The 23,326-nt window shown below is 53.8% G+C and overlaps 12 protein-coding genes across 12 annotated transcripts in view; 7 read left to right on the forward strand and 5 right to left on the reverse strand.

Moving 5' to 3' along the window:
* The window catches only part of PODANS_2_11150 (uncharacterized protein), a gene marked incomplete at both ends in the record, with an annotated part of 2,297 nt that extends 1,731 nt beyond the window's left edge, over positions 1 to 566 (forward strand). Inside the window, one exon of the mRNA XM_001911892.1 lies at positions 3 to 566. Coding sequence (XP_001911927.1) covers positions 3 to 566 — 564 coding nt within the window. The remainder of the gene's footprint in view (positions 1 to 2) is intronic.
* Positions 567 to 657: 91 nt separating this feature from the next.
* PODANS_2_11160 (uncharacterized protein) lies at positions 658 to 1,965 on the reverse strand (the record flags this gene model as incomplete). The annotated part of the gene is made up of 1 exon (XM_001911893.1): positions 658 to 1,965. A coding segment is annotated over one exon (1,308 nt), but the record flags the coding sequence as incomplete, so codon positions are not given.
* Positions 1,966 to 2,677: 712 nt separating this feature from the next.
* On the forward strand, positions 2,678 to 4,753 carry PODANS_2_11170 (uncharacterized protein; the record flags this gene model as incomplete). Its single annotated transcript, XM_001911894.1, has 2 exons — positions 2,678 to 3,743; positions 3,801 to 4,753. Coding segments are annotated over 2 exons (2,019 nt in total), but the record flags the coding sequence as incomplete, so codon positions are not given.
* Positions 4,754 to 4,923: 170 nt separating this feature from the next.
* Positions 4,924 to 6,158, forward strand: PODANS_2_11180 (uncharacterized protein; the record flags this gene model as incomplete). The annotated part of the gene is made up of 2 exons (XM_001911895.1): positions 4,924 to 5,294; positions 5,354 to 6,158. 2 exons carry the CDS (start codon positions 4,924 to 4,926, stop codon positions 6,156 to 6,158), a joined length of 1,176 nt encoding a protein of 391 aa, XP_001911930.1.
* Positions 6,159 to 6,478: 320 nt separating this feature from the next.
* Positions 6,479 to 7,156, reverse strand: PODANS_2_11190 (uncharacterized protein; the record flags this gene model as incomplete). Its single annotated transcript, XM_001911896.1, has 1 exon — positions 6,479 to 7,156. The coding sequence occupies one exon, from the start codon at positions 7,154 to 7,156 to the stop codon at positions 6,479 to 6,481; it is 678 nt and encodes a 225-aa protein (XP_001911931.1).
* A 2,322-nt stretch (positions 7,157 to 9,478) lies between these two features.
* On the forward strand, positions 9,479 to 11,110 carry PODANS_2_11200 (uncharacterized protein; the record flags this gene model as incomplete). Its single annotated transcript, XM_001911897.1, has 5 exons — positions 9,479 to 9,485; positions 9,648 to 9,675; positions 9,860 to 9,915; positions 10,015 to 10,817; positions 10,880 to 11,110. 5 exons carry the CDS (start codon positions 9,479 to 9,481, stop codon positions 11,108 to 11,110), a joined length of 1,125 nt encoding a protein of 374 aa, XP_001911932.1.
* Positions 11,111 to 11,572: 462 nt separating this feature from the next.
* On the reverse strand, positions 11,573 to 12,227 carry PODANS_2_11210 (uncharacterized protein; the record flags this gene model as incomplete). Its single annotated transcript, XM_001911898.1, has 2 exons — positions 11,573 to 12,052; positions 12,144 to 12,227. 2 exons carry the CDS (start codon positions 12,225 to 12,227, stop codon positions 11,573 to 11,575), a joined length of 564 nt encoding a protein of 187 aa, XP_001911933.1.
* A 581-nt stretch (positions 12,228 to 12,808) lies between these two features.
* PODANS_2_11220 (uncharacterized protein) lies at positions 12,809 to 13,231 on the forward strand (the record flags this gene model as incomplete). Its single annotated transcript, XM_001911899.1, has 2 exons — positions 12,809 to 12,965; positions 13,035 to 13,231. 2 exons carry the CDS (start codon positions 12,809 to 12,811, stop codon positions 13,229 to 13,231), a joined length of 354 nt encoding a protein of 117 aa, XP_001911934.1.
* Positions 13,232 to 13,694: 463 nt separating this feature from the next.
* Positions 13,695 to 16,237, reverse strand: PODANS_2_11230 (uncharacterized protein; the record flags this gene model as incomplete). The annotated part of the gene is made up of 2 exons (XM_001911900.1): positions 13,695 to 16,031; positions 16,097 to 16,237. The coding sequence occupies 2 exons, from the start codon at positions 16,235 to 16,237 to the stop codon at positions 13,695 to 13,697; spliced, it is 2,478 nt and encodes an 825-aa protein (XP_001911935.1).
* Positions 16,238 to 16,551: 314 nt separating this feature from the next.
* Positions 16,552 to 17,042, forward strand: PODANS_2_11240 (uncharacterized protein; the record flags this gene model as incomplete). Its single annotated transcript, XM_001911901.1, has 3 exons — positions 16,552 to 16,595; positions 16,703 to 16,873; positions 16,925 to 17,042. 3 exons carry the CDS (start codon positions 16,552 to 16,554, stop codon positions 17,040 to 17,042), a joined length of 333 nt encoding a protein of 110 aa, XP_001911936.1.
* Positions 17,043 to 17,108: 66 nt separating this feature from the next.
* Positions 17,109 to 19,607, reverse strand: PODANS_2_11250 (uncharacterized protein; the record flags this gene model as incomplete). Its single annotated transcript, XM_001911902.1, has 6 exons — positions 17,109 to 18,112; positions 18,165 to 18,282; positions 18,334 to 18,892; positions 18,957 to 19,028; positions 19,103 to 19,478; positions 19,547 to 19,607. The coding sequence occupies 6 exons, from the start codon at positions 19,605 to 19,607 to the stop codon at positions 17,109 to 17,111; spliced, it is 2,190 nt and encodes a 729-aa protein (XP_001911937.1).
* Positions 19,608 to 21,555: 1,948 nt separating this feature from the next.
* PODANS_2_11260 (uncharacterized protein) lies at positions 21,556 to 23,293 on the forward strand (the record flags this gene model as incomplete). The annotated part of the gene is made up of 3 exons (XM_001911903.1): positions 21,556 to 22,993; positions 23,062 to 23,190; positions 23,247 to 23,293. The coding sequence occupies 3 exons, from the start codon at positions 21,556 to 21,558 to the stop codon at positions 23,291 to 23,293; spliced, it is 1,614 nt and encodes a 537-aa protein (XP_001911938.1).
* Positions 23,294 to 23,326: the final 33 nt, after the last annotated feature.

Consider the following 23,326-nt stretch of genomic DNA (forward strand, 5'->3'; position numbering starts at 1 on the left):
CAGGCTGGCAACCGTCCGGCTTCGTAACCTGGCTCTCCGGCCTCCGCACCCGCTACCAGACCCGCATGGCAAGAATGTGCACCATCCTCGACTCCGGCTCCGTCCTCATCACCACCCCCCCAACCCGCTCCCACTCATGGGCCGTGGTGAAGAAAGTAAAGTTGTACGACTTTTCGTGGCCGAGAGCGGGCATGTTCATCTGGTTGAGGATGCACTTCTTTTCACATCCTTTGTTCCCCGTTTTCAAGTCTGCCTTGTCAACCGCGTTGATGGTCTGGCTTACGGGGGGGGACTACAAGGTCTTGGTCACGACGGGGGCAATCTTCGCTGCGAATGACGAGATCAAGGAGGGGGAAGGGTGGGAGTACTTCAGGCTTTGTTTTGCTGCCGAGGAGGAGGAGAATGTCGAGTTGGCTGCCGAGAGGTTTGTGGAGGGGGTGAAGGCGTTTTGGGAGGTGAGGGATCATGAGGTTATCAAGAAGCTGCTGGAGGAGGTGAAGAGTGACGACGAGGTGGTTGGGGAGCAAGAGGGGTTGGTGAATCTGGCTGGGTTCATGGGGTGTTAAAGATACCAGGGATAGATGTTGGGGAGGCAATGTAACAATGGTATCGAATTTTTATGTAAAAGAAATACTTCCTGGTGTGATAGGACAGACTCTATGGTTTCTTCTCTTCCGCTTTCTTTTCTTCACCTCTGCCCCCAGTCCTATACTTGGCCGGAATTATCGGCGGCCCCAACGCCTTCCTGATCTCGTCAAACTCGGCCACTCCATTCTTCCACTTGCCCTTCTTGACTCTGTTCTTACCCCGCACGTCATACTCACCCAAAAACTCGTCCAGCATGCTGTCAAAGTCTTGCCTGGTGGTCCCCTGGACAGTCGACATGGTGGACACGGCCGACACAGACGCCAAGTCGTCCTCGTCATAGTTATACTCCTCCTCGAGCTTCTCAAACCTTCTATCCAAGATGTTGAGCTGCTCTGTCCGGTATATCGACGAAGAAGTCATCGAGTAGGTCGACGGGTTCGTCAACGCGCCCTTCCTCTTCTTTTGCCTCCCGCCATTGGTAGTGGTGGTCCAAATCGACGATTGAATCTCCGACGGCGTAGCCCCCCACCCAACCGCCTTCTTTTTCGGGGCCGCGGCACCAGACTTCTGATCATCCTTAAACTTCTTAAACTCTCCCATCCAGTCATCCGACGGTCCTTCTTGATCACCTTCCCTGGAAGTATCAACCAGCTCCGGCACCTGATCCTCCTCTTGACTCCGCTGCTGCTTCTTCTGCGCCGGCCCAGCCTTGACCGTACAATCCGACTCCCACCCCTCATCCTCATCCTCATCCTCCTCCCAAACATCCCTCAACTCATCCAGCTCCTCCGCATCCCCCTCCACCAGCCCCTTCAGCACATCCTCCCCCCCTTCCTCATCCACATACGCCTCATCCTCCAACGCCTCCAAAACCTCCCTCAACCTCGGGTCCATATCCGGCTGAAACCCCGCAATAGAATCAGGAACATCCTGCTGAGCCTGATACGTCAACCTCTGCAAATTCTTGCTCGGCAATATCTCCTCATCCAACAACCCCTCGCTCTTGTGCTCCAAGTCCATCTTTGCCAGCGCCTCCGACAAGTTCATCTTTTGTTTTCCCTTGGACTTTTGCAAGGAGGGCGCCTCGACAAAGACGGCCTCCCCGGCGCCGGTGCCGAGGTCGCGGAGGTGCTGCATGTAGTCGTACTCGGTGTCATCGTAGTAGACGCCGTAGTTGGCGGCCTCGCCCTCGTTGTCGCGGATCGAGGCGGCGTCGGAGCCGAGTTCCGAGGCGAGGTCGCTTAGGCCTTTGGATTTTGAATTTTTGGAGGGCGCGCTGGGGGCGAGGACCATGGAAGGGGCTGTGTCATCGTGGATGAGGGGGTCGTTCTGGGGGCGGTAGACGAGCGTGAAGTGGGTGGCTGTTTTTTTGTCGCTGTTCAGATGTGAGTATGACTTCGAGGTGAGGGGAGGTTGTTATCTGAGGGGAGTAGACTTACATCCACTTTCCTTTGCCCATTTTTGGCTGGTTTGGTCAAGCAGTTGCGCTTGACGGACAGAGGTTGGTTTGGTTAGGGGCAAGTTCTCTACGTTCAGCTGATGGATGAGGGCAGGAAATGGAATTCTCGAATCAAGAGCCCAAAAAAGCTGTCAAGGTGGAATTTGTTATCAGAGTGCAGCACCACCACCACACCAAACCATGCACGCGGCAGAGCAAAGGAAAATTTTGGTGGGGTAGAATACGTTTATCTTATCAAAGATTTTGCGGGAGGGGTACTTTTGAGCCAACACTTGTTCATAGAGACTATTCACTGCATCGAGCCTGAAGAGCAACACCAAGCTGGAATTGTTTGGATTAACTGCTGGAAGTGATAGAACAATGACTTTAGAGAAGAATTCATCCCTCAAAAAGTGCCCAGAGAGCTTTACGTAACCCGAAGGCGGCCAGAGACCGCCACACACAGTCATACCTAGGATAGGCACTAGGTACCCCAGCACCATCTCTGTCCGTCAGCGCAAATTTGCCCCTCCATTTATCAGCAATTCCATCAATAAACCACCACCCCGCCCAACTTTGCGACGGACGTTGTTCAACTTACATCACATCCCCCCAATTTCAGCACCTATAGCTACGATATCCCGATCGTAGCGTGCTAGTAACACCATCCGAAAAAAACCACACATAGGCAACACCCGGCGGAAAACCGCAATCATGGTCCTCGCCAAATCCAAAAAGTCGGTCGGTCTCGGCAACTCGCTGATGAACGACCGCTTCGGCAAGGGCAAAGGCTCCGACCGCAAGAGAGCCTCGGCCGTCACCCGTATCGACCATGCCACCGGCCAGGAATACATCACCAACGACAGGCAGGAAGCCTCCTGGGTCAAGATGCGCTCCATCACCGAGCAGGGCGCCCTCGACGAGTTCCTCGCCACCGCCGAACTGGCCGGCACCGATTTCACCGCCGAGAAGATGAGCAGCGTCAAGATCATCCACACGGACCAAAAGAACCCCTATCTCTTGTCCGCCGCCGAGGAGAGGGTCATTGTCGGGAAACAAAACCAGAACAAGGGCAAATTGACGGTTCCCAGAAGGCCAAAGTGGGATTCTACCACGACCAGGGAGCAGCTTGACAGGCTGGAAAAGGAGGCCTTTTTGGACTGGAGAAGAGGGCTGGCCGAGCTGGAGGAGACCAAGGACTTGCTCATGACACCGTTTGAGAGAAACTTGGAGGTGTGGAGGCAGCTCTGGAGAGTTATCGAGCGCTCTGATGTTGTTGTTCAGATTGTTGATGCCAGAAACCCGTTGATGTTCCGTTCTGAGGATTTGGAGAACTATGTCAAGGAGGTGGACCCCAAGAAGCACAACCTGCTGCTTATCAACAAGGCCGATATGATGACGTATAGGCAGAGAAAGATGTGGGCTGATTACCTCAAGGGTCAAAAGATTGCCTACAGGTTCTTCTCTGCTCATCTGGCCAAGGAGGCGCTCGAGGCTGTGGAGGAGGAGTCTGAGTCTGAGGAGGAGCCCACCGTTGCTTCTTCTAGCAAGAAGCCGGTTGCTGAGGTGAAGGAGGAGACTCGGGAGGAGGAGGAGGAGGAGGCTGAGGAGGCTGAGGAGGCCGAGACCCAAGAAGAGCAGGAGGATGAGGATACCAGAATTCTGACGGTGGACGAGTTGGAGGATATTCTTTTGGAGCTTGAGCCGGCGAATACAGGTAAGCTACTGACCTAGATTTTGAACACCTCGACACGAAGTTAACCATAATCATCAGACCCTGGTCACAAATTCACAGTCGGTTTGGTCGGTTACCCCAACGTCGGTAAATCGTCCACAATCAACGCTCTTGTTGGTGCCAACAAGGTGTCAGTTTCGTCCACCCCCGGTAAAACGAAGCATTTCCAGACCATTCACTTGAGTGAAAAGGTTTTATTGTGCGATTGTCCCGGTCTCGTGTTCCCCAACTTTGCCAACACCAAGGCAGAGCTTGTCTGCAACGGTGTCTTGCCGATTGATCAGCTCCGCGAGTACACTGGTCCCTCCACTCTCGTGGCTACCAGAATCCCCAAGCCTTTTCTGGAGGCCATCTACGGTATCCAGATTTACACCCGCCCTCTCGAGGAAGGCGGCAATGGCATTCCTACTGGTGAGGAATTGCTCAGAGCGTATGCCCGTCACAGAGGTTTCATGACACAGGGTCTCGGTCAACCCGATGCCTCCAGAGCAGCGAGATATGTCCTCAAGGATTATGTCGCTGGCAAGCTCCTCTACTGCAACCCGCCACCAGACAGTGTCGATGGTGCCGAGTTCAATCGCGAGCTCTACGACATTGCCCATCTGCCCGAGAAGAGAAGAGCTGCCCTGCAACAAGCACTGGACGAGATGACCATCGATGGTAGTGCAGCTGATGATGCTTCGGTTCTGACCGACTTCATCCCCCTTCCTCAGGGGCAAAAATCGCAAACACTGGACAAGGCTTTCTTCAAGAGCGGTGCGAACAACACTGGCAACTTCACCAGACCGTTCCAGTACAAGTACACGGAGCAGGGCAAGCAGGTTATGGAGGGCAAGAACTTGTCCGGGAGGAAACTGAGGGCTATGATTGCTCTCGAGAAGGGAATCGACCCGAAGGATGTGCAGATGACTACGGGGAAGAAGCATTATAAGGGGTCTATGAAGGGGAGAGGCAAGCACAGACGCAACAACGCGGATGATGATGAGCCATGAATGTTTTTTTTTCTCTGGTTGAAACTTGGGAAATGGGTTTGATATCATTAGAATCATTACTTTTGGCGTTATAAAAAGTCTCAATGGATTATTTCCGTGATGTTCACTTCGTACTTGTAGTTGCTCGTAATGTGAATAAATGCATATCCAACCCTAACCCGCCCCTCAAAATGGTCTGTGCCACGGGGCTCCAGAAAATTTCCAACTGCAACCTTGAGAGCCGTCTCAGAGCTTTTGGGCCGAGTGAGCTCCGGGCAAACCACTCCGATCAATCTCGAATTTCCGTCGCCCGCCGCCCGATCCCTTTCGAAGCCATGGCGAGCGTCCGCGCCCTGTCCCGACCGACCCGGGGTGTTTCCCTGTCTCAAATATCCCGGCAGACCTGTTCCAGACGATGGGCTTCTTCAGCCGCCGCCGAGGCGCCTCTTGAGGACCTCGAGGACTCGGCTTTGGGGGCGCCGCCATTGAGGGAGGAGGAGAAGAAGACGTTTAGACCTTGGAAGAGGCAAGCAGACAGGAAGTTTGCTTTGCCAAGTGGGAGGTTTGTTTTTACCCCCCCCCTCTACATGGCAACAATATATTGACCTTTTGACACGACAGATACAACTACCACGCCCCCAAATACGACCGCGGCCCCCTCCACCCGGTCCAACCCCTCCCCTCCTCGGAGCCCACAGCCCGCGACTTCGTCCCCGGCCCCTTCAACCTCCCCCGCCTACGACAGACGTACCTCTCCACCGTCGCCTCCGACATCATGACGCTAACCTACAACCACATACCCCCCGGAACACCAAAGAAGGAAACACCCCAACGTCTTCGTGAATGGGATGATTCCTCCCCCTACCACGCCAATCGCTCCCTCCGCGCCCCCCGCGGCGCGCCGGTGTTGCCGCTGCTGGAGAGGGATGTCAACTTTACGAATATACCCGAGATCAAGGAAATCACCCTCGCGGCGTACGTCCCTGCCGCGCTGCAGGACATGGACAATCTGCTTGTTGCCCGCGCGGCGCTGCTTGCTATTACGGGGGTGCTGCCCGAGATGACAAAGACACGGACTAATGTCCAGCAGTGGAAGATTCGGGCGGGGGAGTTTGCGGGGTGCAAGGTTACTGTTAGGGGGAATGAGGCGTATGAGTTTTTTGATCGGTGTGTGAACTTGGTGTTTCCGAGGATTAAGGACTGGAGGGGGATTGAGGCTACGACGGGGGACAGCTCGGGGAATTTGGCGTGGGGGTTTACGCCCGAGGAGCTGAAGCTGTTTCCGGAGATGGAGGTCAATTTGGGGATGTATCCGCCCAAGGTGAGTACTCGGGTCTCAGTTTATGATGAAGTGGTTGTGCTGACAAGAAAAATAGATGGTGCCTGGTTGCAGAGTGTACGTCAAGACTACGGCCACGTCGGATAGGCAGGCTAGGTTGCTGCTTCAGGCTATGGGGTTGCCGTTTTTTGGTGAAGTGAAGAATTAAAGGGGGCAGAGAGGGAGAGGAAGAACTTGTACAAAATACCAGTAAAAAAGTGTATAAATGTAACAACACATAGACAACCGGCAAGGTTTCTGAATCAAGAGTTTTGTTCATGTCAAGTGAGCAAAAGCCACACGCCATTGAATCTGCCCGTCTTATCATGTCTATATTCACACGAACCCCTTCCCACCCAAAAACCCATTTTAAACCCCTCCCAAAAACGCCGTGTAATGCAAAATCATTTTTGTTGATCCCCCTTCCTTTAAGTCTTGTTACTCGTCCTCTTGACCCGCTCCTTCAACCCCTCCATAACCCTATCAACCCCATCCATATCCGTCGCATCCCCCACCTTTTGTTCCGCTTCATGATGACCCCCCTTGACCAGCTCCTCATGACAAACATCCAACGCAGGCTGGTAATTCCTCACCGCCGAACTCAACGCATAAACAGCCTTCCTCCTCACCCCTTCCTGTTCGTCCTCTGCCAGGATCATCTCCACCAACCTCGGCAACCCCCCCATCGCCAACAATCTCTCTTGTGACTTGATATTGTTTTGGACAGCGGTGCCGACGCACCAGGCGGCGTACTTTCTGATTTCGGGCTCCGAGTGGGAGAGGAGGGCGAGGAGGGGGGTCCAGAGGGAGAGGTTGGAGAGGTTGTTTGCGTTGTCGAGGGACTCGATGAGCTGCTCGAAGTTGTCGAAGGCGATGAGCTTGTTTTCGAGGGTGGTGGTCGGGTCGTGGAGGACTTCCATTGCTGCTTTCATCAGGTCTGCGTCTGAGGGGCCGCCCATGAGGGCGGAGAGGATTTCGGGGTTGAGGTCGCTGCGGGGGGCCGGTTGGGAAAGGGGGGGGGAAGGGGCGGAGGGGTCGGCGGAGGGGTTGGAGACGGTGGAGTGCTCGATTCCCCATTTGAGGAGGTTGGTGAGGTTTTTATCCATTTTGTTTGAGGGGGTGGTGGTGATGATGGTGGTGGTTGAAGGCTTCGAGATGTTTGATGGAGGGGTAGTTTGCGACAGACGGTTATGGAGGGGTGATCGGGTTCAGATGTGATTTTTGACTGGCTGATATATCACCAGAACGTCTGGGAGAGAATGGGTATCTTGAAGAGTATGCGACTGGAGAAATATGGTCAAGATAAAACTCGGGAATCGCAGTCTTATGAAAAAAGTGATAGCGATATGACACCCAAAATTGAATCCCAATCTGTAATCTGCGATTGGCGTTCGCGAATGTTCAGGAAAATTCTATCCCGAACGGGACTAGCGCGCTTGCACGTGAGTGTCTGTGAAGCTCATGATTTGTGTCCGACTGAGGCATTGGGGAGACATCACTTGATATGAATAGATTATGAAAGCCGGAGGGACTTGAACATAAGGAATATAAGCCAATTTCTGCCAAGTCTTCCAGAACAAAACCTCAAGATGAGGCTCGCTGATGATACTCCATATCGTAGACGATACGATGCCGCTGTGATGGCTCGTGCGTTTACGTGCCCCTCCACACTTTTAGAACAAGGTGGAAAGCTGCCCCACCACTGCCCCTCATCGCCGCTCTTAACGATTTCGCCTAAGCCAAAATGAAAAAAAGGGGAAGTTGAGGACACCATAGAGAGACAGGGGAAGGTAGCCACTTTATCATTAGGAGAATCATCTCCCATTATCATCAACCCCCTGAACTTGCACGCAATTGCATCTCGAATCAATAATAGAGACGGATGATTACGCAATTAGCTCCTTTTGTTTCATACCTCAACCCCAATCGGCGCTATATCGGACAACCTCAAACTTGTTATCAAAGGGGGAGGAGGCTCACCGACATATCTACATACTATGTATAATGGGGACCAACCGCAATCAAATATCCAGCCTGGAATGATATCCCGTAGGACTTGTCCACCAACGGATTCCCCGGACCGGCCGAGATGCATTTCTCGGATTCTCCTTGGACTAGCGGTGGAGTTGCTGCTTGCAGTTGCAGCTGCCCGCCGCCGCCGCCTTGTTGGAAGTTATCAGCTATCTCACAGCGTGGACCCGGTATGGCCATATAGCCGCAACGCTTCCTGCTCGGGAACAGCCACCGGGAGAAACATAACGTTGTCCTTTTTTTTCTTCCGTTTTTTTTTTTTTTCGAAGGTGGTTGTCTGGAATGCTGTTTCGAAGCTTTTGACGGTATCAAACTGCAAGGGCATACGTATACCTCCACTGCCCCATATTCTCATATTTTGAACGCAGCGCCCCGTGAAAGTCGAAAAAGGAGGTGCCTGCTTGGCGGTGGTGGTTTTGTGATGTTGGTGTTGAACGGGGTGTCTCGAGAACAAGATAATGGGGCCGAGTCGTCGTCAGCCTTTTCCCCGACTTCATTTTTTCTTCATGATCTTGCAGTTCATCCCATCTTTCTTTCTTCATAGGTATTACTTGATGACAGTGATAGTGGCATTATTGATTGACAGGTGGACAAGGCCACCGCCTCGGGAAAACACACCGTGCAGATACCTTGCCGCCTCCCCGCGTTGTGGCAACAGGTGCCAAGCGAAGCTGGGTCCATGAGGTCGCCGCACCGTATGGGTTGTGCCACGTACGGTATTGTGCTCACATAGCTCAACAACAGGTTGACAACTGGGAGAGCTGCGTAATTGTTGGTGAAGGTGGCTGGCTGCCTCGAGGACCTACAGAGAGAGGTACCTCTACTGTCGACGGCCAGAGAGGGACGGGATTGAGAGATGGAGAGACAAAGCGTTGGAATAGAAATAGATAGTTACAACTCCAAATATTCACAAGCTGTCAGCCCAGCCACATCAGTGACGAAGCAGACAACCAGGCCAGATTTGTTAAAGCGGCAAGTCGATCCCTTGTTTCTGCCAAATTAGGCGGTCTCGACTTGCCAGTGCCAGTTGATTTTATGTAGGCAGTCAGACAGGCAGTGGGTTGGGAAGCAGCTGTGACATCGTTGCAGGGGGGGACAGGGCCTTCCTTCGTCAGCGTGTGTGTGTGTCGCTCCACCCACCAGTCTCTCCTGGAGCGCTGGGGACTGGGGAGGGGGGGGAGGAACCAAGACCCAAGCACTGACCTTAAATTCACCTCCCCTTTCCAACCTCGCGCCGCGGGAACCCATCTTTTTCCACTCTCCGCCTCTGCATCTGTCTCCGACAACCCATAACCATCCATCAACCTCCTGCTCTTGACGATCCGGGAATCGCGCAAGCTGATTATTGACTTTTTCACCTTCAAACTTTTTCGTCTACAAGCAAATAATCTATCAAAATGGAGGGTAAGTCACCACACCTAACCTACCAAGCTCGGGCTGCCAGTTTCCCAGCTGCGAAGATGACGACTGCTGCTGCCCCCTTCGCAAGCAGCTAGCTGGCAGTCCAAATGCCTGGAATACCTTGATGATCAAACAAATGCTGATCCGGTGTCCCGCGTGCAGAAGAAGTTGCTGCCCTCGTTATCGACAATGGGTAAGCCGCGATCCCGCAATCTCCCAATCTCTCCCAATCTCACCGACTCGGTTCTGCGGGGGCGGAGCAGCGACGCAACTCGACACATCATCGAGCCCGCTGGCCCAGCAACAAACTCGCCGTCCCCGCGAACATGAGAGAACCACACAGGACAAAAAATGGATGGAAACTGACGTGCATCTAGCTCCGGCATGTGCAAGGCCGGTTTCGCCGGTGATGATGCTCCTCGTGCCGTTTTCCGTAAGTCGCGCCTCTGGTCAACCGCACCGCGCGGGCAAGCTGCCAGCAATGCCAGCAATGGCTGCCTTTTTGGACATTTCAGCTAACTCACCGCCCCAGCTTCCATTGTCGGTCGCCCCCGTCACCATGGTATTATGATTGGTATGGGTCAAAAAGACTCGTACGTTGGTGATGAGGCCCAGTCCAAGCGTGGTATCCTCACGCTTCGCTACCCTATCGAGCACGGTGTCGTCACCAACTGGGACGACATGGAGAAGATCTGGCATCACACCTTCTACAACGAGCTCCGCGTTGCCCCCGAGGAGCACCCCGTCCTCTTGACCGAGGCTCCCATCAACCCCAAGAGCAACCGTGAGAAGATGACACAGATCGTTTTCGAGACGTTCAACGCCCCCGCCTTCTACGTCTCCATCCAGGCCGTCCTTTCCCTGTACGCCTCCGGTCGCACCACCGGTATCGTGCTCGACTCTGGTGATGGTGTCACCCACGTCGTCCCCATCTACGAGGGTTTCTCCCTTCCCCACGCCATTGCCCGTGTCGACATGGCCGGCCGTGATTTGACCGACTACCTGATGAAGATCCTCGCCGAGCGTGGTTATACTTTCTCCACCACGGCCGAGCGTGAAATCGTCCGTGACATCAAGGAGAAGCTCTGCTACGTTGCTCTCGACTTTGAGCAGGAGATCCAGACTGCTGCTCAGAGTTCCAGTCTGGAGAAGTCGTATGAGCTTCCCGACGGCCAGGTCATTACAATTGGCAACGAACGTTTCCGCGCCCCCGAGGCCCTCTTCCAGCCTTCCGTCCTTGGCCTGGAGTCTGGCGGTATCCACGTCACCACTTTCAACTCCATCATGAAGTGCGACGTCGATGTCAGAAAGGACCTCTACGGCAACATCGTCATGGTGATTATTTCCGGGGTGACCCTCCTATTCCTTCAATGTGGCAAAGGCTGACCCCTGACTAGTCTGGTGGTACCACCATGTACCCTGGTCTCTCCGATCGTATGCAGAAGGAGATCACTGCTCTTGCTCCTTCTTCCATGAAGGTCAAGATCATTGCTCCTCCCGAGCGCAAGTACTCCGTCTGGATCGGTGGTTCCATTCTGGCCTCTCTCTCCACCTTCCAGCAGATGTGGATCTCAAAGCAGGAGTACGACGAGAGCGGTCCCTCGATCGTCCACCGCAAGTGCTTCTAAGGTATTTTCTCCTCATCTCCCCTCTTAACGGGCTGATGACTGACCGCCTCGTAGCATAGGGTGTGGCAGCTTCCCGGATCGTCGCCAGGCAGCGGTGACCTTTTGCTCTACTAGAGACCACAGCTGCGGCAGCGGCATGAGGCATTACTATGGCGTCGGGCTTGTATCTCGTGGACGAGACTCCTATTTACAAAAAGTTTGGACGCTGGTCAGGGGACGGTGGGCGTCTGTTCTCGGACGACACGGTAATTATCAGTCTCTGTGTTTCCTGGGCGGGCGGGTGCGATTGTGCGGGGGCAGCGCGTGGTACAAGTAGACCGTAAAGGTTGATGAAGCACTTTTTTTTACTTTTTTTTATTGCACTAGCCATTGGGTGAATTTAGTTGTTTTTTTTCCGCTATCCTGTGGCTGTCTGTGTAAGAAGACGATAAAACAAGTTGATTATGGTTGGTTTGCCCTTGATTATGGATTGTCTTGTTTATTTTGTATGACTGCTTGTCTGTCCACAGGTGGTTCTTTTAGATCATGACCGTTGCCGTCGACTTTTACCGTCTCCGACTTGGTGCCAGGTGTCTCTATTTCGTTGGACTCGTCGTGATATTCCTCATCCACAACCTCCCACTCGAACTCCTCCTCGTCCACTTCCTCTCCCTCTTGAACCTGTTTTGTCTCTGGCAAAGTCAACCCGGCAGCCCTGGCCTTTTCCTCAGCCAGTTTCCTGTGTTTTCTTCGGGATTTCTTTGCGGCACTGTCGGCCCTTTTCTTCTTGACGCTGCCGACGATGGCGACCCGGGACTGGGAACCGTTGTAGAGCTCGTCGAGGCGCTCGGCGAGGATGTCGCGGGCTATCTTGCGGTTTTGGGAGCGGGAGCGGGTGGCTTGGCACTTGATTACGATGTTGGTTGGGAGGTGTTTTATCTGGACGGCCGAGTTGGTTTTGTTCTGTTTTCAGTTGCGGTTTGTGTTAGTGGTGGTGCGGTTGGGTTTGGAGAGAGGGGGGTGAGTTTGGTGGGGGGGCGAGTATATAACGCACGATTTTCTGACCACCCGGGCCTGACCCCTTGAGGAAGGACTCTTCGATTTCGGATTCGGGGGGTGGTTTAGGTCTTGAGGGCATTTGTTTGCGGGATATGGTTTTTTTGTTTTGGTTGGGAGGGGTGGTGTGGAAGGGTGCGGGTATTGCTACTGCTGTTGTTGTTGTTGTTGTTGTTGGTGGTGGGAGGGGATGGTAACGGGTGAGGAGGTGGCATGGTTGGTGGCGGAGGAGGGGTCGTAGGGAAAACATTGTGGCTGTAAACTGGAGGGATGGTTGAAGCTATACTCATGTCTGTAAGTGCTGGCTGTTGACGGCGTCACCAATCCATCCCCGTGTCGCGACGCAGATAAGGAATTATGGAGTTGCCTTGTGGCTTATCGAGAATTGGCCAATCAGCCATACCCACCCAGTTAAATGGCCGATACTTCCGCCCCGACTTTGACTGACCGCCGCCGCCCGCCGCGACCCCCTGAACCGTCGCGCTTCTGGAACCTTGCCCAGTCCAGGAATTAATTCCCAAAAAGTTGCAACTTTTGCGACAACACACCACACCACACCACGCCTCACCACGCCACACCACACCACCATTCACCGTATTTCGCAAAGTTCAACAAAGAAGAATAGGAAAACAACAACAAAAAACAAACAAAAAAACCGCCAAAATGACAACAATGAACAACTATCGCCCCCCCACGGCAGAGGAAAAACTCACCATGTCTCCCATCGACAGGCTGAGCAAGTGGCTGGAGCTCAAGGTTTACCAGCTCGAGGTGACGATGAGCGTGTACATGTTTACGCCGATGGAGAAGTTTATTTTTTGTACGTCCGGACACACGCACCTCTCCCTCCCGTTGGGTGGTTTGCTAATTGAAGGAAAATGAATGTTAGACTCGATCCTGTTCCTCCTGACCAGCCTGACGCTCATCGCGACGGTCTTGTATCTCCCCCATCACATCGCCTTCATAGTGGGGAGGGCGTGGTTTTATATGCATGGGGAGGTGCCGGTGGATGCGGTAGAGAAGGTGACGAGTTCGACGTTGGGGAAGGTTGCGGAGGTGACGGCTGGGGTTGTGAAGGAGCTCTAAGCTCGTGAAGGACAGGGGCCGGGAATGGTTCAGGGACCTGCTCGAGACACAGGTTTTCGGTGGCGGTTTTTGGTATGGTGGGCCAAAAGCAGCGATCGGAGGGTCTGGTTGCTGTAGGCCTGGAGGGCTGGGTGATGATAAGTTGGGGATGGACGACTAATGCGGTTGGGATGTGACAGTAATGATTGGGAATACGGAACGGTCAATTATCGGTGGTGCTGTTGGGTGGTGTACGCAATTCACACGACATACATAAGGGGAGAATGGTTGGATTAATTGGGCGTTTTAGGGGCAGGCATAGCAGGCGGTCATATAGTAATTTGGAAGGGGATGAACAGGTGCATACAGATAGATGCCTTGGACGGCGGTACACATAAACATATCATACCAAACAATAAACTTAACACCACGGATATCAACGTGTTCTATAGTAACACTTTAATCATGACTTTTTCATTCACATCTACCATCTAGTCTGAACCTCCACCTCATATATCCTCAACGAACCATCCTCACCCGCAATCGCCAGCTCCCTCTTCTTCTCATCTTGCTCAGCCGTCTTCGGCCTCCAAGCAAGCTGCACCACCGTCCCCGGCAACCAGAGCCCCTTATCCAACACGGCCTTCCTCACCACCTCCACCTTTCCCTCTTCAGCAACACCCAAAGTAACAACCATGACCCTCCCCGCCTCGGTCCCCACAGCCAAAACCATCTTGCCCTCTGTTGTCACCTCGGGCAGGAAATCCACCGCAGTAACCGGCTCCCCCTCCTTCATCTCCCCCCCCAGCCCAAACTCTTTGTTTTCCCCAACCCAAAACCGAACAAGCTTATCCCTCCCCGCCGTCGCAAAAACCCTTTTTTTCTCCTCAGCAGGCCCCCAGGCACAGTCAAGAATCATCCTCGAATGCCCCTTTTGCATCTGCTGCACAAGCTCATACCCCGTGCCGCTCCTCCCCCAAACAACCCACTGCCTATCCCTCCCCACGCTCAAAAGCAGCTCATCATCCCCCGAGAACCTCACCCTCGCCACGGTCAGGGAATGAGCCTGCAGCGGCGGGCGTAGCTCAGTCCACTTGTCTGTTTCGAACAGCCTAATCACGGCGTGGTTGAGAGACGAGGCTTTGCAGGCTGAGGCGATGATTTTCCCGTCGTGGGAGGAGCACAGACAGGAAATCTCATACCCGTGACCGTAAAGCTTTTCCACTTCTGGCCAGAGGGTGTGCCGCGAGAGGTTTTCTTCGAAGGGGGGGTGGGTGGTTGTTGCTTCGAGGGCGGCCGGGATGGTGAAGTTGCTTTGGGAGAGGCCGCCTTCTTCTTCTTCTTGGGATTCAGGTTGCCGTTCGGAGGAGGTGTTGTCAATGGCCTTGTTGGACAGACCCAACACTGGCATGTCTGCCGCGTCAGGGGCGAAGGACATGTCGATTTTGGAGTTTGTCAGGTAAGAAAGCATCTTAGCCACCGCCTTTGGCGCGGTGAACACCCTCATCAGCTTTTCGTCTGCCCCCGAGACGAAGGAGGATGTCGGACCCAAGGTGGCGGTGCAGTTGAGGTCGTAGCCGTGGATTTGCGGGCGGGACATCTCGTGCCAGGAGCCAGAGGAGGAAGAGTCGGTGCCGTTGCCTGTCCACTGGGCGTGGAGGCGGGTGGTTTGGTCGGACGAGGTGGACAAGAGGTAGGTGCCATCTTGGGACCAGGAGAGGCCCGTCACGGCGCGGGTGTGGCCCGAGATGGCGTAGGTTTGCTGCCAGGCGTCGTCGGAGGGGTTGTAATCCCATCGGCGCCAGCTGCCGGTGCGGCCGAGGGTGATGACGGTTGTTCCTGCGGGGGACCATAGGCCTGTCCAGAAGCCGCCGATGCTGCCTGTTGCTGTTGTGGCGCCCTTTTCGCGGCTGACTTCTCCCAGGCGGGCGCCCGTGATCCAGATGCCGGATTCGGGGTCGGATTCCCAGATGGAGAGGGAGTTGTCGGCCGAGGCGGAGAGGAGGAGGAGTTTACCGTCTGCGGTTCGGGACCAGCGGGCCGTGTAGATCCAGTCTTCGTGTCCGAGCAGCAGGGCTTCGAACATGACGCAGTATTTTGTGCCGCCGGCCGAGATCTTGTGGATTTTGTTTCCTGGTGTCAGGGAGACTGACAGGTCCAGTCCGGTGGCATTGTTGAGGGCTGAGAGAGCCGTCCCTTGGTGAAGCCTCCAGAGACGAACATACTTGTCTTGACTGGCCGAGGCAAGCAGTAGATCACTCCCCGCCTCTGTCTTTTCCTTGATGAAATCCAGAGACCGCACCCAGTTTTCATGCCCTGGCAGGGTAGCCTGCAGTGTGAACTCCAAATCTGAAGCACCAGCTGTGAATATCTGAACCGCATTTGTCGTCCCCACCACAGCCAGCACAATTCCGTTTGCTTCATCATCCAGCGGGCTCAGCGCCAGAGCCAAGGGTATGAATTTCTTGGTCGTCTTGACAGACTGGAGAAGCTTGAACGGCTCCTCGTTCGCAGCCGAATTGTGAGCCCATATTCTGAAAGTCGCATCTGCCGCCCCGGTAGCGAATATCCTCTTCGTCGGAGCCCCAGCAGGCGTCACTCCCAAAGCCGCAATGCAATTGATAGGCTCCGCATGCCCCTCCACAGCCTGCAAATACGAAGCTGTAGCATCTCGAGGGCTCACGCTCCAGGCACGAACAACCTTGTCGTCTCCTCCGCTGATCAAGATAGTCTTGTCGTCACCCTCGAGCCTGGGGAGAAACTTGACGGCTTTGACATGGCCGGTGTGCTGGCTGAGTATGCTTGAGATACCTCTTGGGTTCTGTATACACCATCAGTTTCTTGCTCACACAACCCCTATGTTAGGGTAGGAAAGAGAAAACATACTTGAGGATTCCACAAACAAACATTCGCATTCGACCCGAAAGCCACCACCCCCTCGGCGCTCCAGTCAGAGGCGGCAGAGTACCTGTTTGCTCCCGCGGCCAGATAGCTGCTGTCTGCTCTTATCGTCTCTGTGTCGGCCATTTTTTTATATAAATTTTTCGTCTCTGTCGTATAGTGAGAGGCGTGGTTTCACATGAACTGTTTCGAGAAAAGGGAAGGCAGATGTGAGAAATGGAGGACTGTGATTGGTCGAAATGTCAGGGTTGGGAAGGTTTTTTGGAGGACAGTGAGCAATAAAGTGTGGGGTAGCTTTCTTTTTGAGTGTGAAACCTTGAGAGGGAATGATTCAATTTGATATGATTCAACTTCTGAAGGGTTGATATTACAACTGGTTTTCACGGTTTTTGTTCTTCATTTTATTTCAACAACTGAGGCTACATAGCAAGATCATCAAAATGGCACCAGAACCAGAGACCATGCCCATCTCGGTGGATTTCCTGTAAGCCCCTCTCAGTCTTATTCGGTTACTGGTTTGATATCACCACCACATACCATCTCTCATCATAGAGTTGTTAATCATTTCTCATGATACTGACATTCACACAGAGGCGGCCTAGACACCCTCTTCTCCAACAAAACATCCCACACCATCTCCCTCCCCCTCCTCAACCCCTCCGACTCCTCCCCCGCCAACGTCGGCTTCCTAATCTCATACCTCGTCAAGCACCACCTCAAGCACCCAAGGACAGAATTTTTCGTGCAAGACGATGGTCACTTGTAAGTGTTCCTGTTTTCCTTTGAACAGGCCGAGCACAACTAACAAACCAGAACACCCGGCATACTGGTCCTCATCAACGAGGCAGACTGGGAACTCGAAGGGGAGGAAGAATGCGAGCTCAAGGCAGGGGATAAAGTTGTTTTTGTCTCGACCATGCACGGTGGTTAGACCTCAGTTATTTTTAACCAAACACAAGAATGATACCCATCCATCAACAAGCACATCCCTTTTCCCCTACGCCAGCGAGGAAAACGAATTCCCTCCCCCTCCCTCCGTCCCCCGTCTAGTCCCCATCAAATTCTTCATGGTGTTATACATCAACCCCGGCAACCCCCCCTGCCCCACCTCCTCCCCCTCCAACCACCCCAACACTCCCGCCCTGTACTCCTGCCAGCTGAGTCTCACCCCCCCCCTCCCAGCCAGCCTCACCAAACTCTGCTGCGTCACCGGCCCAGCATGCCTTACCAACAGCCCCCCCTTTTTCATTTCCTTTTCTTCCAGCCCCCTCACAAACTTGATACTCTGCAGACAAAGCACCGGGTTGTAGCTCAGACCAAAAACAGTCTCGAGCTTTAAATCATCGTCTAAATCTCTGAGATACGAGTCCAAAACAGGGACAAGCGATTTCGGTATGCGGCAACCCCTGGCGTTGGCGTCGGGGGAGCCAGAGTCGGATGTTGGTGCGAGGGCGAATGCACGTCCCCTCCAGAGGTTGTTGCAGATGTCCATCAGGAAGCCGTTGAAGATGTTGATCTGGGACCATTCTTCCTGTGATGGTTTTCGTTGCTGTTGCTGCGGGGAGGTCTTCTTGGTTATGACGGTCTCCCAGGCTATTTTATAGACTGTTAGGATGGAGCAGAGGCGGGATAGGACGGTTAGGGAGGGGGAGAAGGCTAGGTTGTAGACTAGCAAGGGTGGGGGGATGGCGATTGGGATGTGGAGGAGGAGGATGGGGGAGGAGTAGATTCTGCCTGTGGCGGTGTAGAAGTCTAGGATGGCGAGGGAGGTGGAGATGGAAGGGGAGGATTGGGATAGAGTTAGGCAGAGGGGGTTGACGTGGGTGACGAGGGAGGGGATGGAGGTGACTGGTTGTGATGGGAGGGAGGAGGTGGGTCGGGAGAGGAGGCGGGTCGTCCAGTTGTTTAGGAGGAGGGTGTAAAAGGTTAGGAGGGCGAGCTGGGATTGGGGGGTGTTGTTGAGGAGCTTAGATTGGAGGAGGGTGAAGAGGGGGGATAAGTCTGAATGGGTTAGTGACAAGTTGGGTGATTAGGGATGAAGGTGAGGGCATACCGGTAAAGTCAAGCAAGGGGAGGTAGCTCAACGTCTCGAGGACTATGTCTCGTTTGTCTAACCCGTTCCATGTCTGCAGGAAGCTTTGGAAGAATTCCATCAAAACGGGAGATAATTCCTGCAGCATGTTAGCATGGAGGAGTTGTGTGGAACAATAGACACAACAAACCTTGGTACTCAAGACATAATCACGAATCACCTCTACCATATCGAGTAGGAATGACGGGTCTGTATCACCGCTCGCCACATCACCCACACACGCCATCAGCCAGTTGCTTATGCGCTGCGAAGCCTCCTGACTGGGCCGCAGCAACAAAAACTTCTGCAGCAAGGGGTCTGCAAGGACGGCAACCAGCTGCGAGGGCATTTCGATCTTTTCGAGACTGTTGACAAACCCCTCGGCACTGTCAAACTCCTCGAGTGTCACCGAGGTTTCGTGGGCATGTAGCGTATGAACGTTGGGAACAAGAGCTCTCGCCCCCTTCAACCGGCGTCCCAAAGCATGACTGACAGCAAAGCCGTTTCTGGTCCCGTCGTCTTCATGCCGGTCGAAATGCTGTTGCTGAATCTCGTTGAGCCGCTCCCTCCACTGGACATCTGGGTGTTTAAAAGCAGCCGCACGTCCCTTGGTGATGTCGCCCACGATAATCTCTGGGTAGTAGTTCTTGAAGACCCTGAGCAGACCAGTCAAGTTGGGGTCACCGCCAGTCTGTCGCGAAAGAGCCAGTCTAATCCATGATTATGTCAGTCCTGGTCAGTCGCAAAATACGAGGTATACGATCGCTCACTCACATGGTCTGAATCCTAAATGGTCGCACATGCTTCCGCCTGGTGATAAGCGCCAGAAGGTGACACAGCTGCGGTCTGTGCGAGGGCAAGTGACCATGGTCAGTAAGACGAGATCCCAAACATCATCTGAACCGAGTTTTTCGACGTACCTGATGGCAGCCGAATCGAGAAGGTTGAACAAGACGGCGTATGTCTGTGACAAGATGGTTGGGTTCTGCAACAGGTGGTACACCATCACCAGCCATTTCAGGAACAGGCTCTGAAGGGGAAACGATGGCTTGAGGTGGCCGTGGCCCAAGGCACCGACGATTCGTAAAAGGACTTCATCGCTGACTTTTCCCAAAGGATAGAGGTTGCGGGTGATTGCCGACAGACTGGCCTGGTCAAGGTGATTGTGTTGGGTTAACAAGTCGACCAGACGGATGAGGTCATCTGGAAGAGCGCCTCGGTCATAGAGAAGTGATGTGGTCTTTTCGACTGTGGGTTTGATGCTTGTTTGGCGTCGTTTGGCCGGGATTTTGGATGCTGCCTGCGAGTTAGTGAGCGAACAATGTAATTGCGAATTATGCATGCAATCATGAAAGACACCATACCTGTTTCCAAGTCGTCCAAAAGCTGGTCAAGCCGGTCGCCTAGTGGAGGGGACAAACTCATGTTGGGATTTCTGACTTTTTATGCTGATAAATGCTGAATCGATGTTGTTTGGCCGTGAATTCCGTCCATTGGGCCTTCCAAAACCACTCCACCATACCCCAAAAAGGTAACCTGACCTGTGATACCTATGCTCTGGAACACGCGTCGAACGCGTTTCGACAGGAACCTTGTCCTTGGCATCTTCAAGACGTGATTGTAACCCTAACCCGCCAAACTTTAATGCCAAGCAGTCCAGGGTTGCATGTCTACATGTGTAACCTTCAACTGCCCAATCTGGACATATTTTGCATCTTTCATTATCATATGCCTGGTTCTTGGTTCTGCTGTCGGCAAGGCCGGGTAATGAGGCAAGACTGCCCTGACGGTGACGGTCGAGATGAGGCCTGTTACACAGACTTTCCACCCGCGCAACAATCAACAATCAAGACAGCCCGTCTGACGTCTGTCTGAACGAGACACATCCCCAACCTTGCCGGCACCCCCACGTCTGCTCACTCGCCCGATCCTTCTCGACATTCATTCTCGGTGACAAGTATAGCTGTTGTCGGGCCTTCCCCACACGGCCTGCGCTTCCGCGTCTCTTTCTACCCCTTGCTCCTTGCTCCTTGGGAGGTTACCTTCACGCTTGTGCTACCCATGCTCGGCCGCCTCTCGACGATGCACTTGCCGTATCTTCAACAAGATGTGTTACCGTCGTCGAGTACGAGTACGGTCGGTCATCACGCTGTAACCAGACTTTTCTGTGTAACACCAGTCAGTCAGCAATAGCGGCGTCTACGCTTCCGAGATCAAAAGCTCCGGCAAGGCAACACATTCAGACATGGGGCAAAGCGGCGCGGACCATCCAGGCCCCGATGCCGACAAAGAGAACCACCGGATGATCGACTGGTGAAGCCAACAACGAGCGACACCGACACCAACACCAACATCACCAACATTGAATACAACAAGTCTATGGATACGCAGGTCGGTATCAGCGCGTCATGCTTCTTGCTTGACCTCCAATATCTGCACGTCTTTCTGTACAACCCAAGCTTCTTTCAGGCGTACATCACCCACCAATTGACCCTTCACCACCACCACCACTACCACCACCACCCACCGCACTTGTCATGCAGCCTACACCAAGCCGAAGTGCAAATATCAAACAGTAACCACAACGGCATTAAACAGGCTGCCACTATGGTGTTACCCGGTCGCCTGTTGTGCCAGTCACCAACTACAGTACATCCAGAGGCCAATCTTACACCTGAAGCGGCACTGAAAGCCACCTAGGCCGTTTTCTGAGACCCCGCTGACAGGAGGGCTGACAGGGAACTCGATGGAATTTTTCCTCAAAAAGAGGCGCTGTTTCTGGTCTTCCCGCGTCTATCTCATCTCTTGCTTGACGAGCTTCGGGGGGTGTGGTGTCACACACACACACACACACACACCTTCACTTGTTAGGTTCCTGCAATAAATTCAACTTACATACATAACCACACGCACCCATCTACCGTTGCCGACTCGTGGTGCCCCCAACTTTCCTCTGCCGCTCCCATTGGCCCTGTTCTTGGCTCATTCCTCTCCGCCCGAAAGGGCACCAAAAAATCCTACCAAGTTCGCTGCATTTTACCTCGGAAAGTCCTGGTTGAAGGCCATTTCACCCGGCCCTGGGATCCCCATTACGCAACTTATACCGTACCGCTCACCACCAGCTTTCGGGCTGCAACTAATAACACTTTTCATCCCGTATCCGACTTGTCCCTAGGACGGTACGCGTGGACTGACACGGCACGAGATCAAGAAAGTTCAAGAAAAAGGCTTGCATGGGTGGGGTTCCCGTTCAGAAATGTGTGAGGTTTTGAAACTGTTCAAAAGGTGATGTAAGTGAGGCTCAAGACCACCCTCGCCCTCAACCCCTGACCATTGACTGACCGATGAACCCAGACACATTTATTAATTCATAATGAGTCCTCCCGAACCCTCAACAACTGACCTTGACCCTACCTCTCCTGTTCCCATGGACCTCAGCAAGCACCGGGTGACTACGGTCATGCAAGATTCGCATTCCTATCTGCCACTATCAAAACCACTCAAGGATGGCGACCTCCTGTTACTGCTCACACCTGGAATCATACCGGATCTTGGCAGTTCGAAAATGAATTCAGAGACACCACTTACCAGTGACCCGTTCGAATCCCTAGGCAAGGCATTGGCGAAGCATCATCCCTGGGTTCGGCATGTGCCCTACCTACCACGCTACGGTATCACCGGCACACATGTTGTGCACATCAGGCTAGCCACGGCGATCATTTTCGTCCTCTCAGGTCCACCTGTCCATGGTCAGCCCTCGCAAGTGGCACTCGCCGAGATCACACGAAGTATCTGCGAGAACCGACCACATGTCATCGTGGCCTGCTGCGACGCCCGAGAGCTGGGGCCCATCGAAAAGTCGTTCCCGGCGATAGTGCAGGTACCCAGCCTCGACCCGTCCGATCTCGAAGCAGCGGCAGACGTCATATTCGGAGAGACCAAAAAGCGGCCACCATCAACCGGTCCTAACCTGCAGAATCTGGTCCTCGCCCCAAAGGCCTGGTCGGTCGAGGTATGGAACGGGCCCCGGGACATGGATGCGTCGTATGAGCTCTGGTGCCGGTGCTTCCCAGACAACTTCCACCTGAGCCGCTTCTTGTTCCAGGCGCTGTTGCGACGGGACGGGTGGGCGATGCATTACGTGGTTCGTGAGCCGGGGACCTCCCAGCTGCTCGGGTTTTGTGCGACGTATACAACTTATGCCGGGGCTGAGGAGGAACGCCTGGTCGGGTCCGTGGCTGCCTTGCTTGTGCGCCCGGCGTACCGGAAACGAGGCATCGGGTTGAGCTTGCACAACCATGCGCTGAGGCAGCTTACAAAGACACGTGGTGTGTGCCGGTTACAGCTTGGGAGCACGTTTCCTCGGCTGTTGTATGGGCTTCCGATGGACTCACCGGTGGAGGATTGGTTTGGGCGACGCAACTGGCCTGTCCTTACCCAGTTACCGGGCCCGGGGACTGGGCAGGAGGCGTGCGACTGGCTGCTGAAGTTTGCGGATTGGCCTATTCCAACCGTGTTGCCACCGGGGCCGGTGTTCCGCCAGTGCGAATTTCACGAGTTCGACATGGTGTTGGCGCTGGTAGGGTCGGAGTCTAGGAGGAGGGACAATGTGGGCTGGTACGACCAGTATGCCAAGCTGGCGAACTCGATGAACATCCGCGATATTGTTGTCGGACTGGACGAAGCCGGCACGATGGTTGCCGCGGCTTTGACATATGTCAAGAACACAGGGAGTCCGGTGGCCGAGGATCTGCCTTGGACCAACATGATTGGGGATGATGTTGGCGGGGTAACGTGCGTTTGCATTGCAGGTCAGTGTTTTTCTGAGCACCACGTCGTCATGTGCTAACCGTTACGGTGCAAGATGATCTATGCAGAGATTCAGGTCGGCGGGGCGCTGTGATGGTCAGACTATTAGACAGCTGCATTCAGCTGCTTGCTGAGCAGGGGATGACACAGCTGTTTATGGACGCCGTCAAGGGTGGCGATGAGGGGTTCCCATCTATGGGTGAGTGTGACAAAGCAAAGAATTTACAACTGTCTACGGCGGCTGACCAATTGTAGGCTTCCACAAATGGGCAAGATACAGAGATGTGTGGCGGGATATCTAAGGCTACTGTCACCGAAAGGCCGGCCCTTCACCA

This window comes from Podospora anserina, chromosome 2, assembly GCF_000226545.1.
Source record: "Podospora anserina S mat+ genomic DNA chromosome 2, supercontig 2".
NCBI classification, from domain to species: Eukaryota; Fungi; Ascomycota; class Sordariomycetes; order Sordariales; family Podosporaceae; genus Podospora; species Podospora anserina.